General features: G+C 37.8%; 1 protein-coding gene across 1 annotated transcript in view; it reads right to left on the bottom strand.

Annotated features, from left to right (window-relative positions):
- Positions 1-15114, bottom strand: part of nrxn3b (neurexin 3b) — a 436638-nt gene that overhangs the window by 337641 nt on the left and 83883 nt on the right. The window contains exons 5-7 of the mRNA XM_084091093.1: positions 10594-10895; positions 6595-6618; positions 5189-5350 (exon numbers count right to left, since the gene is read on the bottom strand). Coding sequence (XP_083947219.1) covers positions 5189-5350; positions 6595-6618; positions 10594-10895 — 488 coding nt within the window. The remainder of the gene's footprint in view (positions 1-5188; positions 5351-6594; positions 6619-10593; positions 10896-15114) is intronic.

Raw genomic sequence — 15114 nt, 5'->3', positions numbered from 1 at the left:
CTGAAATTGTCATCGTAGGTGCATGTCCACTGTGAGAGACATAATCTAAAAAAAAAATCCAGAAATCACAATGTATGATTTTTTAACTATTTATTTGTATGATACAGCTGCAAATAAGTATTTGAACACCTGAGAAAATCAATGTTAATATTTGGTACAGTAGCCTTTGTTTGCAATTACAGAGGTCAAACGTTTCCTGTAGTTTTTCACCAGGTTTGCACACACTGCAGGAGGGATTTTGGCCCACTCCTCCACACAGATCTTCTCTAGATCAGTCAGGTTTCTGGGCTGTCGCTGAGAAACACGGAGTTTGAGCTCCCTCCAAAGATTCTCTATTGGGTTTAGGTCTGGAGACTGGCTAGGCCACGCCAGAACCTTGATATGCTTCTTACAGAGCCACTCCTTGGTTATCCTGGCTGTGTGCTTCGGGTCATTGTCATGTTGGAAGACCCAGCCTCGACTCATCTTCAATGCTCTAACTGAGGGAAGGAGGTTGTTCCCCAAAATCTCGCAATACATGGCCCCGGTCATCCTCTCCTTAATACAGTGCAGTCGCCCTGTCCCATGTGCAGAAAAACACCCCCAAAGCATGATGCTACCACCCCCATGCTTCACAGTAGGGATGGTGTTCTTGGGATGGTACTCATCATTCTTCTTCCTCCAAACACGTTTAGTGGAATTATGACAAAAAAGTTCTATTTTGGTCTCATCTGACCACATGACTTTCTCCCATGACTCCTCTGGATCATCCAAATGGTCATTGGCAAACTTAAGACGGGCCTTGACATGTGCTGGTTTAAGCAGGGGAACCTTCCGTGCCATGCATGATTTCAAACCCTGACGTCTTAGTGTATTACCAACAGTAACCTTGGAAACGGTGGTCCCAGCTCTTTTCAGGTCATTGACCAGCTCCTCCCGTGTAGTTCTGGGCTGATTTCTCACCTTTCTTAGGATCATTGAGACCCCACAAGGTGAGATCTTGCATGGAGCCCCAGTCCGAGGGAGATTGACAGTCATGTTTAGCTTCTTCCATTTTCTAATGATTGCTCCAACAGTGGACCTTTTTTCACCAAGCTGCTTGGCAATTTCCCCGTAGCCCTTTCCAGCCTTGTGGAGGTGTACAATTTTGTCTCTAGTGTCTTTGGACAGCTCTTTGGTCTTGGCCATGTTAGAAGTTGGATTCTTACTGATTGTATGGGGTGGACAGGTGTCTTTATGCAGCTAACGACCTCAAACAGGTGCATCTAATTTAGGATAATAAATGGAGTGGAGGTGGACATTTTAAAGGCAGACTAACAGGTCTTTGAGGGTCAGAATTCTAGCTGATAGACAGGTGTTCAAATACTTATTTGCAGCTGTATCATACAAATAAATAGTTAAAAAATCATATATTGTGATTTCTGGATTTTTTTTTTTAGATTATGTCTCTCACAGTGGACATGCCCCTACGATGACAATTTCAGACCCCTCCATGATTTCCAAGTGGGAGAACTTGCAAAATAGCAGGGTGTTCAAATACTTATTTTCCTCACTGTATATATGTCTCAGCTTGTAGCAGGTCCTGCATTAAGTGCTATGAGTTATGTGGTTGTACATTCTCTTAGATTTTCTCCTGTTTGGTGTGTAGATATTAAAAGTCTCCTTGAGTTTCTCCTTCATCGTGCGCTTTATTACAACCATACCCGTGACAACTATAACGCTGTTACTAATCAAATTAAATAATTTACACTGAATAATTACAACTACATTAAATAATGTTATGAGTTTGTTTTAATAACCTGCCTGCAGTTGAAAGAAATCCATTTTTATGTCAAGTTTGTGAGTCATTGAGATCATTACATGATCTTTACCCAGATTTTTACCCTTTACCCATATGCAGTCTTGGACAACTTGGCGCTATATGCCGAAAGTCAGAGCCAGTCTGCAGAGTTTGAGCAGTCAGAGTTGAAAGATTTCACAGAAAACTGTGTAGTGTATGATGGGAACAGTCTCTGAATGTTTTGCTTCTAGTTAACAAACTTAATGCCAATAACCTCCAGTTGTATTCTGTACAGACCTTACTCACTGCATCTACTGACCCAAGGGTGCATCCAAATGTGTCTTATTTTTTCGCAGCTAACAAGGAGAGACTGCATTAACTACTGTTTGTTTTCATTTGTCATGCATCTCCTTGTCATGTAGTGTATTCCAGCCTTTCTTGTGTATTCCAGTGTTCTTGTATTCCATCTGTGATATTTGTTCATTTTGATCAATGTACACATGTGTAAGACAGCTATAGCTGTGGCCTGCTGCATTGTATCTCACAGTTTGAGCATCACCGAGCACCATTCTTACGATCACATGCCAATTTAGCAGTTGAAAAAGGTTAAAAACATTTAAAAACTTCCTATATCATTTTCATATTCAATTTTTATATAGAATAGATCGCTTGACTTGTTACAGAACCCACTGTGTCCGTCTTCACTCCTTCACAGTTATATTGAAAATCACTAGTGTTCAATAGGCAAAATAGGCTTATTTTTCTTCATAAACATTACAGCTTTGTGTATTTGGACACTTTCTTGTTCTCAAATGTTAGTGAAACATGTTCATAGTTAAAGGGGTCATGGTGCTTTATAACATTTATCTTTAGTGTGAAATGCATCTGTTTGTGCATGTATAAGATCTGCACAGTTACAAAGTTCATAGTCTCCCACAGAGGGATTTATTCAGTCTAACAAAGAACACTGCTCCTGCTGAAAACACCTCGATTGAAGTTCAGATATTACTTCCTGAGACGTCTACGTTACGTGCTAGTAATATTAGCCTAGTGCCTGCCCAAAGGCATACGCAAAGAAAAGAAGGTGAGGCTTCAGTAAATTGTAGTGTTGTTGCCATGTCGTGGAGAAGCTGTGTGTGTGGATATAAAAGCAAAACCCATTTGTTTGGCCTTCAAAATTGGATGCAATTAGGTTAAAGTGGTTAAAGGTGTAGTAAGCGTTTGTTGAGAAACGCTGATGAAAGTGCATCGAAAAGTTAATTTTTTGGGGGGTTGATTTCAAATATCAACAGTGTTCAACAATGATTTTGAAAAATCGCCCAACAAAGTATGTTTCGGCTGAAATGTCAGGCAGCAGAGATTGTGTCAACTAGACTCTCCCCTATGAAGTTCTCATCGACACGACAGCCATCAGCACTGATCCTGAACAAACCCGTCTCCATACCGACAGGATGACTCCGATCTTAATCCAGATGGAACTGGATAATATTCTGACTGTTCCAATCCAATCTGACTTCTGACCTATAATGCTGCCTGAATCATAATCATAAACTGTTCGTTCGTTGGCCAGAGGAGAACTGGCCCCCCCCGACTGAGCCTGGGTTCTCCCAAGGTTTTTTTTCTTCTCCATTCTGCCACCTGATGGAGATTTGGTTCCTTGCCACTGTCGCCTTTGTCGCCATTTTTCACCTTTGTTGCCATTGGCTTTTGGCTTGCTTAGTTGGGGACATTACATTTAACATTTATTTTAATATTCAACAATAATATTGATCTGCCTGCATTGACACCATTGCATGAGAACTGAACTGAGTTAGAATTAGATTACATCACGGTTTACTCCAGAGCGGCTATATATATATATATATAAATGAATTAAATTAACTTTTTTACAACAAAAATGCTTGCAATTATGGAAAGGGTTACATTTCTGACACACGCTTGAGGTTTTAGGCCAATCACAATGCACTGGGTCAGATGGCCAATCAGAGCACTATAATATTCTATTCTATTACACCTGATAACAAAAATAATGAACTTTTAAAATAGCATTATATGACCACTTTAATATGTTGAACTACCTATGGTTACACAGTTAGGACATCTTTTTGAACTTGACAAAAACTGACATTCACTAAAACCACATAGAGACCAGGGCTGCGTTCTCCGATAACGTTGTCTCTTAGCGCGCTACGAAGACTCAAAAGGTACACCTTAACTACAGGTATACATTTCCTACGTGTGTTCTCCGAACTATACCTTAGGATGTTGCTTAAGGTAAACCTTCTTAAGTTCGACCTTAGCAGGTGCTGTCCATGGTGGAGGTGCTGAATAGGTTGATATCGATGCCTCGATGATCGATTGTGCGCTCTTTCCTTCACGGCGGTATAGGTAAAGTATTGAGAAAACAATGTTCTTTATAAAGAAGCGTTTTAGAAATAGTACAAACTGCATTTATCGGGGCTCATTGAAATATGTACATGCAGAAATAAATATGAGTATGTGTTTATAATTTAGCAAGTGTGCAATCCCAAACCCTCACGGCCATAAGTGTGTTAATGTTCTCCACAACGTATGCTGATTATCCACCAGCCATGTAGTTGACATACACTAACTGGCTCCGCGGACGGCGCCGTCTTTGATTTAAAACAAGTACTCGCTGTCTCGCTGCCATAGCTATAAAGTTTGTGTAAACTCATCTTTCTTTATATAGACTCCTAAGCCTTTTCTGTCAAATGGTTCGCCAGCTGATGTGCCTTAGGATAGTAATTAAAAAAGCTAACAACCATTAGTGTATGGAAACTTTATTAATGAAAACACTTCCATACACTGGGTGTAGGCTATAACAACTTAAGTATTTTATGTGTAAAATTTTAAAGTAAAGTAAAAATGTAATTTTAATACTAAATCAGATTTTATATTAAATGTTCATATAAAATAATTTTCTATGTGTAATTAAACTGCGATGTAAAAAAGCTTTTTGCGTAGTGGTGGCCACTAGCGGTATGAACCGTCAGCAGCGATAAGGTATAGCTAAGAGCGCTCCAGACCAACCTTACGAACGTATGACTTACAGAAGGTATACTTAACTAAGAAGGTTTCGGAAAACACGTATTAACGATAAGGTACTTCTTAAGGTACAACTTAAGAACGACGTAGCGTTAAGGTAGTTTCGGAGAACGCAGCCCAGTTGCTTAAAAGTGAGGTCAGTTCTGCTAAAGCATAATTTGCATGCAGATGCCATTTTTGATATTTTCTTATCCAATGCAAACATTTGTAAGCATTACTTGTGTGTTCAAAAACTTTTTAAGGTCTCTGAATCAAATTAAAGGGCAATAACCTCCCAAAGGCTTTTTCGTGATGCCAATTATACAGTGTGCATGTGTGTGTTCCTGCGTGCACTCACAATTATGCACATCTTATAGGACCCACCTCTTTCAGGCAACCCATGAAATTATTGCTGACGGGAGATCCAGGCAGGTCGGCGGTGCTTGGGCTTCCCCCCACATAGAAGAAATCATCTGAGCCCAGCATAGTGTAATCCTCCTGAGTGTATCCTGTGGTGGTCAGTATACCATCCACTGATATAGTAACCTGTGAAACGATGACAATATAGACAGACAGCAAATTAGAAACTCATTTGAAGATGTCCTTTTAACCTGAGCGATAACCTTTCTTTTTTTTTCGGATTTGCCCTCATTACGGGCTGCTTACTGCTAACACTCTGGTCCATTGGTCTGGTTAAGCTTTATTGGTGATAGTTTAGTATAGGTTCACGGGACAGGTAAAGAAAATATTGCTGATGAATATTTTCTTCATCTTTTGATGGGTTAAGAAAATGAATTCTTATCTGGTTTGGAATATTACTAATTAGGGTTAGTAAATGTTAAAACCAAGGACAAATTATTTGTACTTGTTTTACTTTTAGGAGGGGGTAAACTACTTTATATTACAAGTTCAATCATACACATAAACAGACATTCAGACACATACTGAAACTTGAAAATGCATGCATTAAAGGAAGGCATTAACCACTGGGAAAATCAAATGTTTTATCATTTTTCAAGAGGTCATACTGAATAAACATGAGAAATGATTCATTGGTTCAGTGGAAAGGGGGAGGAGCTAAGCTACAACGGCCAATTACCAAGCACCCATGCAGAACTTTAAATAAAAAAGCAGCAGGAAAGCCAGGCAACAAGACACACAGCACAGAAAACAACGTGCAGAATACACACGCAGGGGACTTGGGTGGAAGTGGAGTGATAAACTGAATGTAGTGTTAGTTGTGGTGATACATGAGGCTGAATGAGACGGTGGAGATGAGGACATGCCATGACTGGTGTTGGACGTATCAACTGCCAGAGTTCCCAGAGTTCTTAGGTTTCTCTTGAGTGTTCGTTTATTTTTGGGAGGCTCTGCGGGGTGGAAATTTCCCTTCTGGACATTCTTGGAAATCCTCTGTCAGTTACTGCCGACAGTCCTCGCAAAAAATGTGGAGGCTTGGTGTGTGGAGAAAAAAAACACTTTACTAGTTCCTGTGAGAGTCCCAGTGAGGATGTGAATCTCTACGTAACGTTAACGTGAGGACGTAAAAGCCAGCCTGATAAATAAAACAAACAAAAACAACAAAACTGTAAAAGAAGGGAGGGAAGTTTGAGAGGGGGTAAAGGGGGGAAATGTGAAAAGTCCTGGTAATACAAACCCATTTCCTCATTTTTTGAAAAGAGTGTCTAGAATGTAACTCAAAGAAAAAAGAAAGAAAGGGAGAGGGACACACGGCAAACCAAAAAAAGGACAATAAGAATGATATCTACCAGACAATGTAGTTTGTTTACCATAGCGTGTCCAATGCCTGAGTGCTTTCAGGAAGAAGGGGGGAGAAAGGAAATCAAAACAATAGTGAACAAAACGGTTGTTAATAAATGGACGAAATTAAAAGAGAAAGAAATTAATGATGAAGATTCAAGGTGTTAGTACATTAGTTTGGTTAGAAACAGGTTAGTAATAAAAAATGATCCCATGAATGAATATTGTTAGTCTCAAAAACTCTCTTCCCAACATGTGAGAAACAGGAAGGGAAAGATAGAAAAGAGGAGGAGTATAATGAGAGCTGTTATTTGTGTTATTTATAGTGGGGACATGTGACCAATAGACCAATAGACATGGGTCCCGATGGTTGACAATATGACTAGTCGTCAAAGGACCGACTAGACAATTATTTAGGTAGATTATAGACTATATTTCAGTGGCAGAGCTTTAAGCATGCTGGTGGTTTGCGCTCCTTTAGCTGTTATGCGTTTAGCATGATAAAAGACTCTCTACAGTCTTGCACGCCATTGCGCCACAGGGTTTTTGAGCATTACATCATGATTGTTACCTTTTCAAGTTGGTATGTTACAAATAGTTTAACTTTTGAAAATGCAACTCTGAACAAAATAATTTGTCTGATGTGAACGCCTCTTAAAAATCTCATCAGCGGCTAGTAGATTTAGAAAATATCCATTTTTTTGTGGCTGACTGTACTTTTTAGTGAAATTGCAACACAAAATGAAAACAAATGAAAATCTCTAGCTGAAGTAGAGATAAAGTTTATCAAAATAAATATTGTGTAGTCCTCAAAGTGATCTGGAAAAATGATTGCTCCCTCAAACTTCAAAACATAGCAACTCTGTGTGGTATTGAGTTTGTGTGAAAAACAATTCTAATCATGATGTTATTGTTAATATTTCATTTTCTATTTGTCTACTTTAGTTTGTGAAATAGGTAGTTACATTACCTTTTTCCAATTGTAATTAATTTACTAAATTAATAAAAAAATAAAAAAAATGAAAACAGTTTTTCTTAACAGTGAAAACAGATACTTTAACACAACAATACCCTCATGTCACAATTCGATACATATGACAATACTGAACTCACGATACAATATTATTGTGATTCTCCAAGACATATGATAAAAGGTTAACAAAAAATGAACTGTTGATTAAAATGCTAAATTTGATATTACATTGTGTGTGTGTAAATGAATAGGCTTTGGACTTGGTGCTGGAAACCCAATGCACAGGACAATAGTGACACCAGAATAAAAATATTCATGATGGCTGAAAATCCAGAACTATTTTAGACGAATATGCTTGCACTGTATGTATGCCACTTTTTACTGGTAACATAAGACATTTGGCATTATCAGGACCCCCTGATTCCATTATCAGGAATATTGTCACTATCCACGATACATATTGTTGCTATTTTTTTATAGCGATATATTGTGACATGATATATTGTTACACCCCTAACATGGACTGATTCATAAACTGACCAATTTAATCAGTGGTAGTATGATGGCGCACATTTCTTGAATTTCACAGATAGTTATAGTGAATTCGTTTTTTTTTTTTTTTTAATGAATAATAAGTATAGAATATTTATATTTACATATTTAAATTCATTTGTAAAATTGATTGGGTTCTTAATAAGGTATTTTAAAAATAGACACTTTTTTATGAATACTGATATGAAAACCTATGATCAAGTAAATTTATTTACTAGCCCCAGCAAGCTGTATTTTCTAAAGGTTTAGTCTAAGAGTATCCCTGACAGAAACTTTGTTAACCCCTAATTACATTATTAGTCCATAATATAAATATCATTCATGACCTAAGGCTGCACAATTTTGAGACATAAACCCAGAATGTCTGTGCATCCCCCCTCAACTGTCCCCACCATTCTTTAAAACAGAGACGCTCATGAAGGAGAGAGAGAGAGAGAGAGAGAGAGAGAGAGAGAAATATATATATAGAAAGAGAGAGAGCTCCTTCAGTCTGTCAGCTCATACACTCGTCTGAAAACATCACATGAGGGATGTACTATATATTTTACCAGTCTGAACAAAGTAGTGACATGAAAAAAAGCACTTACTTGTCAAGCCCTCATCATATTTTCACTCCATATAAATCTGCCTCACCTGCCAGTGAAGTTTAAGGTCAGCCAAACAAATCAAGCATGATCTCACTGAAGACTCGCACTGAATCCATGAACATACGACTGGCCAGCAGATACAAACACTCTTACTGATGCTGATTTATCAAAGGCTTCATGTACAAGAGAAACACTAGGGGCTTCATTTATAAAACCCACGTACTATCCAATTCCATTGAAAATTCCATGGATTTCAAGACAGAAACAAATCTGAGTTAGAAAGGCTATTTATTTTAAAAAGGAAAATTAACAATGTTTAGTTATTAAAAATATAAAATGCTAATACAATAATTCTAGTATTATCAGAGGTCGCGTTAGAATCCCGCATTGTACAAATTCCGTCGTAATCTATTATTACCTGTCATTTTAACTTTCATATTTTAATGATAATAAGCCATTTAATAGGCTTTGTTTTTGTTCACATTTTCATTTTTATTCACAAACTTACAGGACAAGCATATAGGCAAGATTATGCATTTATTTATTTATGTACAGACCGTGCATCACTTTTCAGGTTTCATCATGAATGTTTGTCCAATAAATCCTAATAAGCTTTGTGCTTTGTTACTTTTAATATGAAAAAAAGTCTCAGCTTTCAAACTGTGTCCATTTTATCACAAAATTCAAACAGTAAATACCGTTTTGACGCTCTTTAATGTGGCGCAGAGTTCAAGCGAAGAGGAGCGCGAGTGAATGCAGCCAATTCCTTCCTCTTTACTGCTACGTTACAGAATGAAATAAACATGAATGAACATCAGAAAATATGTTCAAAGATACAGTTCAACCTACCGAAATCCGTATCATGTCTCTCATGTAATCGCTCAATCAGTGTTTCAACCACAGAAAGACTTCAATAAAACAGCTTGTAAACAATGTCATGTAACTCATTTGTTGACCATTAACTTTATAGTCAGCAAGGGTGCACTCGCCACCAAATGTACAGGGGTGAGAATTACAGTTGCAAGTTACAATACATCAGCCTGTGTAATCTGTAAAAATGATGGACAGCTTTCAGATTTTTCCATCACTGCTAATAAAATTCCGTCAATCCCGACCTCTGGGGATTAATATTTGCACATTTAATACCTTAATTACTATTTTTTCATTAGTCATAATGTTAACATGCAATGTGTATTCTGATTCTGCTCAAACATTTTAAGAGCAAGGAGGAGAACGTTTTTTGTCTAATATTACGACAAATATTTTGCAGAAGGGCAAAAGCAAAAGCCCTAATAGCATAAAAAGAATGAGCATGTATTAAATTTTGTTCTAACCGGTTGGATGAAACAACTAAAACTAAAAGCTCTTTTTTGAAAGTTGATTTCAAATTGAAATTATTGTACATTTAAAATGATTAGGTGCATCTTTATAAATGAGGCCCATAGTCTCTTGAGTGAATAAATGCATTAAGGATTCACTGCAAAGCTATTTATAGCTGCGTACCATATGGAAATGTATTGAAAATAACTGTCGACCACTGCCTACAGAGTTTCAAGGTGATACAATATCTAAGCTAAAGGTTTGAAGGTTTGCTGACACATGTAGAGCTTTGGAGCATAGACTGAAAGGATTTGAAGTCAAGCTTAGAATTTTCAGAAGCCCTTAAGGGTAAACCATGTCAAGTAACAGAGATAAAAGACTTCAAGATTTGAAAACACAGGAAGAAAATAAGAACATACCCATCCATTATTAGAAAGCAAGTTAACAAATTACAATGCAATGTCTTAATTGAGTAGTTCCAATAGTATTATCCGATTTCAAAGCAAATGCTACATAAATAGACGTGAGCTAAAACAGGAACTAGTTCTCCAGCTATCTGTGAGTAGTCTCAAGAGTGGCCGTGGTCTCGTGATTACCTGTCTCAGGTTGCGTGTCACTTTGATGTCATGCCAGGCGTTGTCATTGAACTTTCCGTTGACAGGCTCAACGATCGCCTCAAAGGCCCCGGAGCCCAGGTTGATGACCAGCGAAACGGCGCCGTCCTTCAGCGCTAGGTTCACGTAGTCCGCCGACTTGCCCGTGTGGAGGATGAGACCGTTGCGCTGCCAAGTTTTGAAGGACAGAGTGATCTCATCACTGCTACTCTGGATGGGATTCTGAGACAAGTCATAGCAGAAGTATTCCGAACCCCGAAACGTCGCCACATTCTCCTCACGAGCTGAAAACAAGAGAGACAAAACATTTATTTGTTTTTAATAATTCAATGTTGATTGGGCACATAACAAATTAACAGGGATGTTGGTCTTTTCGGGAGGTGGAACAGTCATCGAATTTGTCTTTCAGAAAAACCTAAACTATCTTAAAAGATGTGATAATATACAATAGGGATGCACCGATATGAACATTTTGGCCGATAACGATAATTCTTTATATTTGAAAGTCAATAACTGATATATTGGCCGATAAATCTAAATCCAAATTTTTATATAATTTTTGAGAGCCTGATTAAAAAACAAAAGTCTCACCATTAACAGCCATGACCCAAGCACACAATTATAATGTTCTCATTATAATTTTATGTAGCCTATATGACAGACTTGCGCTGCACATGCTGCACTTTATTTTCCTTTATTGAAGTGATTCCAATCATATTTCAAGCAATTCAAAACCATCATGGAGAACAGTGCGCATCTGAAGTGTCTCAGCTGAAGGAAATAATCCATTATTTATCGGCTTTAATATATCGGCCAAGTTTTCTTATCAGGCCGATAACGATAACATTGAAAATTAACATATATTGGCCGACACCGATATGGTGGCCGATATATCGTGCATTCCTAATAAACAATAATGATTACAGTAACATTAAACATTACAATTGGTAATTCTGAGAAAATTCTGTCAGAGTTAAACAAGATTTCCGTGAAGTGTCTTTCTGAGGTAGAGGCGGACAGAGTGGGATTGTGGGAGCTTTGTCAGAGTGCTAAAGTGAAGCAGCAGACCATGAACGTTGGCGTTGGCGAACCCTACCAAAAACCCTTCGCTTTCACCTCACATCTTGTCTGAATTAAGGAATCAGAGTGCTGCATTGATGTGTTTGATGTAACCCTTTAAGAGACATCACATTCCCTACATTCTGTTCTCCAAATGTCCTGCTGATGGGTCCTCAAGTGCTTTTTCATGATTCGAGTCCTAGTGCCTCTTGGCAGAGGAGGCTTATTTCCGTATCGTGACATTGCTATTTGCAAATTACCCTGCAGTAAAGGAAGAACAATAGCGAATGTATTCATAAATCTGCGAGGGCTTGTTTCTTTCATGCTAACTGTTCTCTTCCCCTAGAATTTCAGCTTGCCAAAGCATGTATCAGAACTCACTGTCAGCTCCCCTCTGAGCAAATTACAGGGACAGAGAGGAAAAGGAGGAGAGAGAACAAGTGAAAACAGGATGGGAAGAAAGCAGAGGAGTAAGAGAGGGTTGTGGGAGTGACAGAGAGAGAAAAAGGAAAAAGAAATGGAAAGCTTAAGATAAAACTGAGATGGAGAGGGCAAGAGAAGGTTATTGTGAAGGAGGTTTTTAGCCATGATACAATGAACGCCTAGCAAATCACCCTCAAGGAGCAATTAAATCATACATTTTAAATTCAGCTTGGATGCCACCACAAATTCGTATTGTGCCTAAGAAAACCTGTATACCTTAGTTAAAATAAATGTATCGCAAAACCTAGGTTTCCGTGACATAAATGCAGTATGAAGTATTTCATGAGTCTGCATGTTCTGAGATTTGTATTTGTAATGCTGGAAAATGTGCATTATAAATTCAATTGTTTCACAAGGGATACTTAAAGTTAACACTTACAAGTACTTATGACATTAAATAGAGAGCTGCATAATTAGTGTAAATTAGTAGGCTAGTTAATTAGTTGGTAGCCACCACAGTAATTTAATATACAAAATAAAACAAAGTAAAAAAATCATGGCATTTTGGGGTTATGGAAACAACGGTTACTATGATAAATCCACTCTACTAACACGAATTGTTAATTATACATGGAAACTGCGTCTGAATAGAATGAACATCATACCTGCATGCAAATCCTTCCCAGGCCCAGCTAACACACGGCGTACCAGTTATGTGATGTATTGGTACTTTACTTTTATTTCATGACTTACTAATTTGCAACGTAACTACGACGTTGCATGCTTGTAGTTTCTTTAATGAAGTGATATACAGCGCGCACAGCCGCATTTGAGCGTGCAATTGAAGAGTGAGCGCTACGAATACAGAATAACATCTGACTGGATAGGAAAGTTATTTTTTTTTAGGTGAGAGACTTTTTATTTCGTAATAAGTTACGATAATTTCACTGACAACATCTTACAACATCTCATCTGACCGCATACTGAATCGGGACAATGCGTTTTCCTCATGCATCTGACAGAAGTGTCATCAGGTTTCATGTATGTCTTTCAAAATAAAAGTCTTGCATCAGAAAAAAACGTTTAGAATTGCGTTTTTTGTTTTTTGACCGGACACTCCGTGATCCGCTCAGACCAGAACAAACATACAAATAAAAAACAACAACACTGTTTTTCATGTTTTTCAGGTAAGTCTAACAGTTTTTTTAGGTAAAGAAACCGAATAATATGTAAAACAGCACTGCATAGTCATCACAGTATAAATTAAATATAGATTAATCCTTATTAAAGTTACAGAAGTTAATCAGTCAAGAGCAAGTGATTTTTTTCTTTGGCAATTATTCTTTGATTAACATTAAAACAAAGACAGCAGCCGGTTTATTAGACTGCTGTCACTTTAAGAGCTGCACGGATCCAATTTACGATTACACGTGTTTTATTTCTCAACTATGTTCACTGAAGATATAGAACATGTTAACTTGGATTCTTGCCGAGTCCGTTTTTTTCTTTTTTTTTAATGCAATTTTGCGTGAATATGTCCATTCAAGGGATACTTGAAAGAGAGCTCAATCCAGCATTTGCCCACCATCGGGCAATGAAGAAGCGGCTTTCTGGGTGCGTGCTGCTGATGTGTGCGCATACATAGGTTCTTACACTATTGAACTGGGTTCTCTTTTTCCCAATATTTGGGAAACAGGGTATTATTACTTTTACTAAATTATTGCTGCATGCAGGAGATGCAAGTTGCAAAGAATAAATATTAAAAGCAATAACTTATTGATTCAGAGGTGTTAAGGGAAATTAATTCTCTCATATTTGCTCAGACTGCACTCAGAGATGCTAAATTAAATACTATATTCTCATAAGGTGATGTTAGATTTCCCACAGCTTTGATGGCTCAGGTATCAGTAACTTGCTGTTTTTCCACAGCGGTCTCTATTAACGTCTGATCTCATGTGATCTCACAGGGTCTTTTGGAGGGACAGAGTCTCTCCAGCAATGCTGTATCACAGTTACATCTCAACTCAGCCTTATCAGGGTCATCTTCAGAGGGCCTGATCCGATGTCACTCACTCTGAGAGCTCTTACACAAGTTATTTCCATTGAGACATGTCCACATGCAGCTGAAGTGCTGGTGAGTGCATTAAGACTGCATGGGAATCATGGCTTACCATTGAAATTAATAAGCAATTTAAGACAATATAATAATGTACTGAAATCTGTAACTGGACTTTTTCTCATTGGTGCGTTCATGCATTCATTTGCAAAGCACTCAGTTCCTTATATAAAGAACAAATTGTAACAGAATAATGTATCGAAAATGTTTTAAATAATATATTGTGTTCTGTTACACTGGTTGGGAGAAAATGAAAATTAGTTCACAGCAAAAACGAACACTAATCACTACAACAGTGACTTCAAACGAAAATATAAACACTATTATCTTACATAAAAGCACTTTTTTCAGTAAATTCTGTTAATTGTTGTAAAATCATGGTAATATATTACAGTACAGAGTGGCAAAGCAAATATTAGCTTTATTACCTGTTGAAATTAATGAATGCAATCGGCTTATTGATGCAGTAAATCAATGTTGAATTTCCTCACTGGTCAGAACAACACATTCCCACAGCATTTGAAATAGAATAATGATCTGCTAAAGTGGAAGAGAAAGAAACAGTGCTTGCTTTGCATTCTGTTCATTTTACATTGATTGTCACTTGCTGGGAAAGTTTAATTTTCTCCACTGCTCCGTTTGCAGCTCAGTGTACCGAGCTTTGATTTTAAAATCCAATGGAGACAATTAGCTACCTCATTTACATGTCCCTGTTCCGCGTCAGCTCTGACATTTGGCTTGGAAGCACTAAAGCCATTCCTTGCACAGGGATGACCCTGCTACCACCAGGGAGAGCTCTTTCACCCTGATAAACCTCAAACATCGAGGCCAGATTAATTGCTTGAGTATTTGATTTGCAGCCTAGTGGAAAGCACACATGCTTTTAAGCTGTGAAGCTTAAGTGA

This window comes from Abramis brama, assembly GCF_963993115.1.
Source record: "Abramis brama genome assembly, chromosome: 18".
NCBI classification, from domain to species: Eukaryota; Metazoa; Chordata; class Actinopteri; order Cypriniformes; family Leuciscidae; genus Abramis; species Abramis brama.
This window is presented reverse-complemented; position numbering and strand designations above follow the sequence as displayed.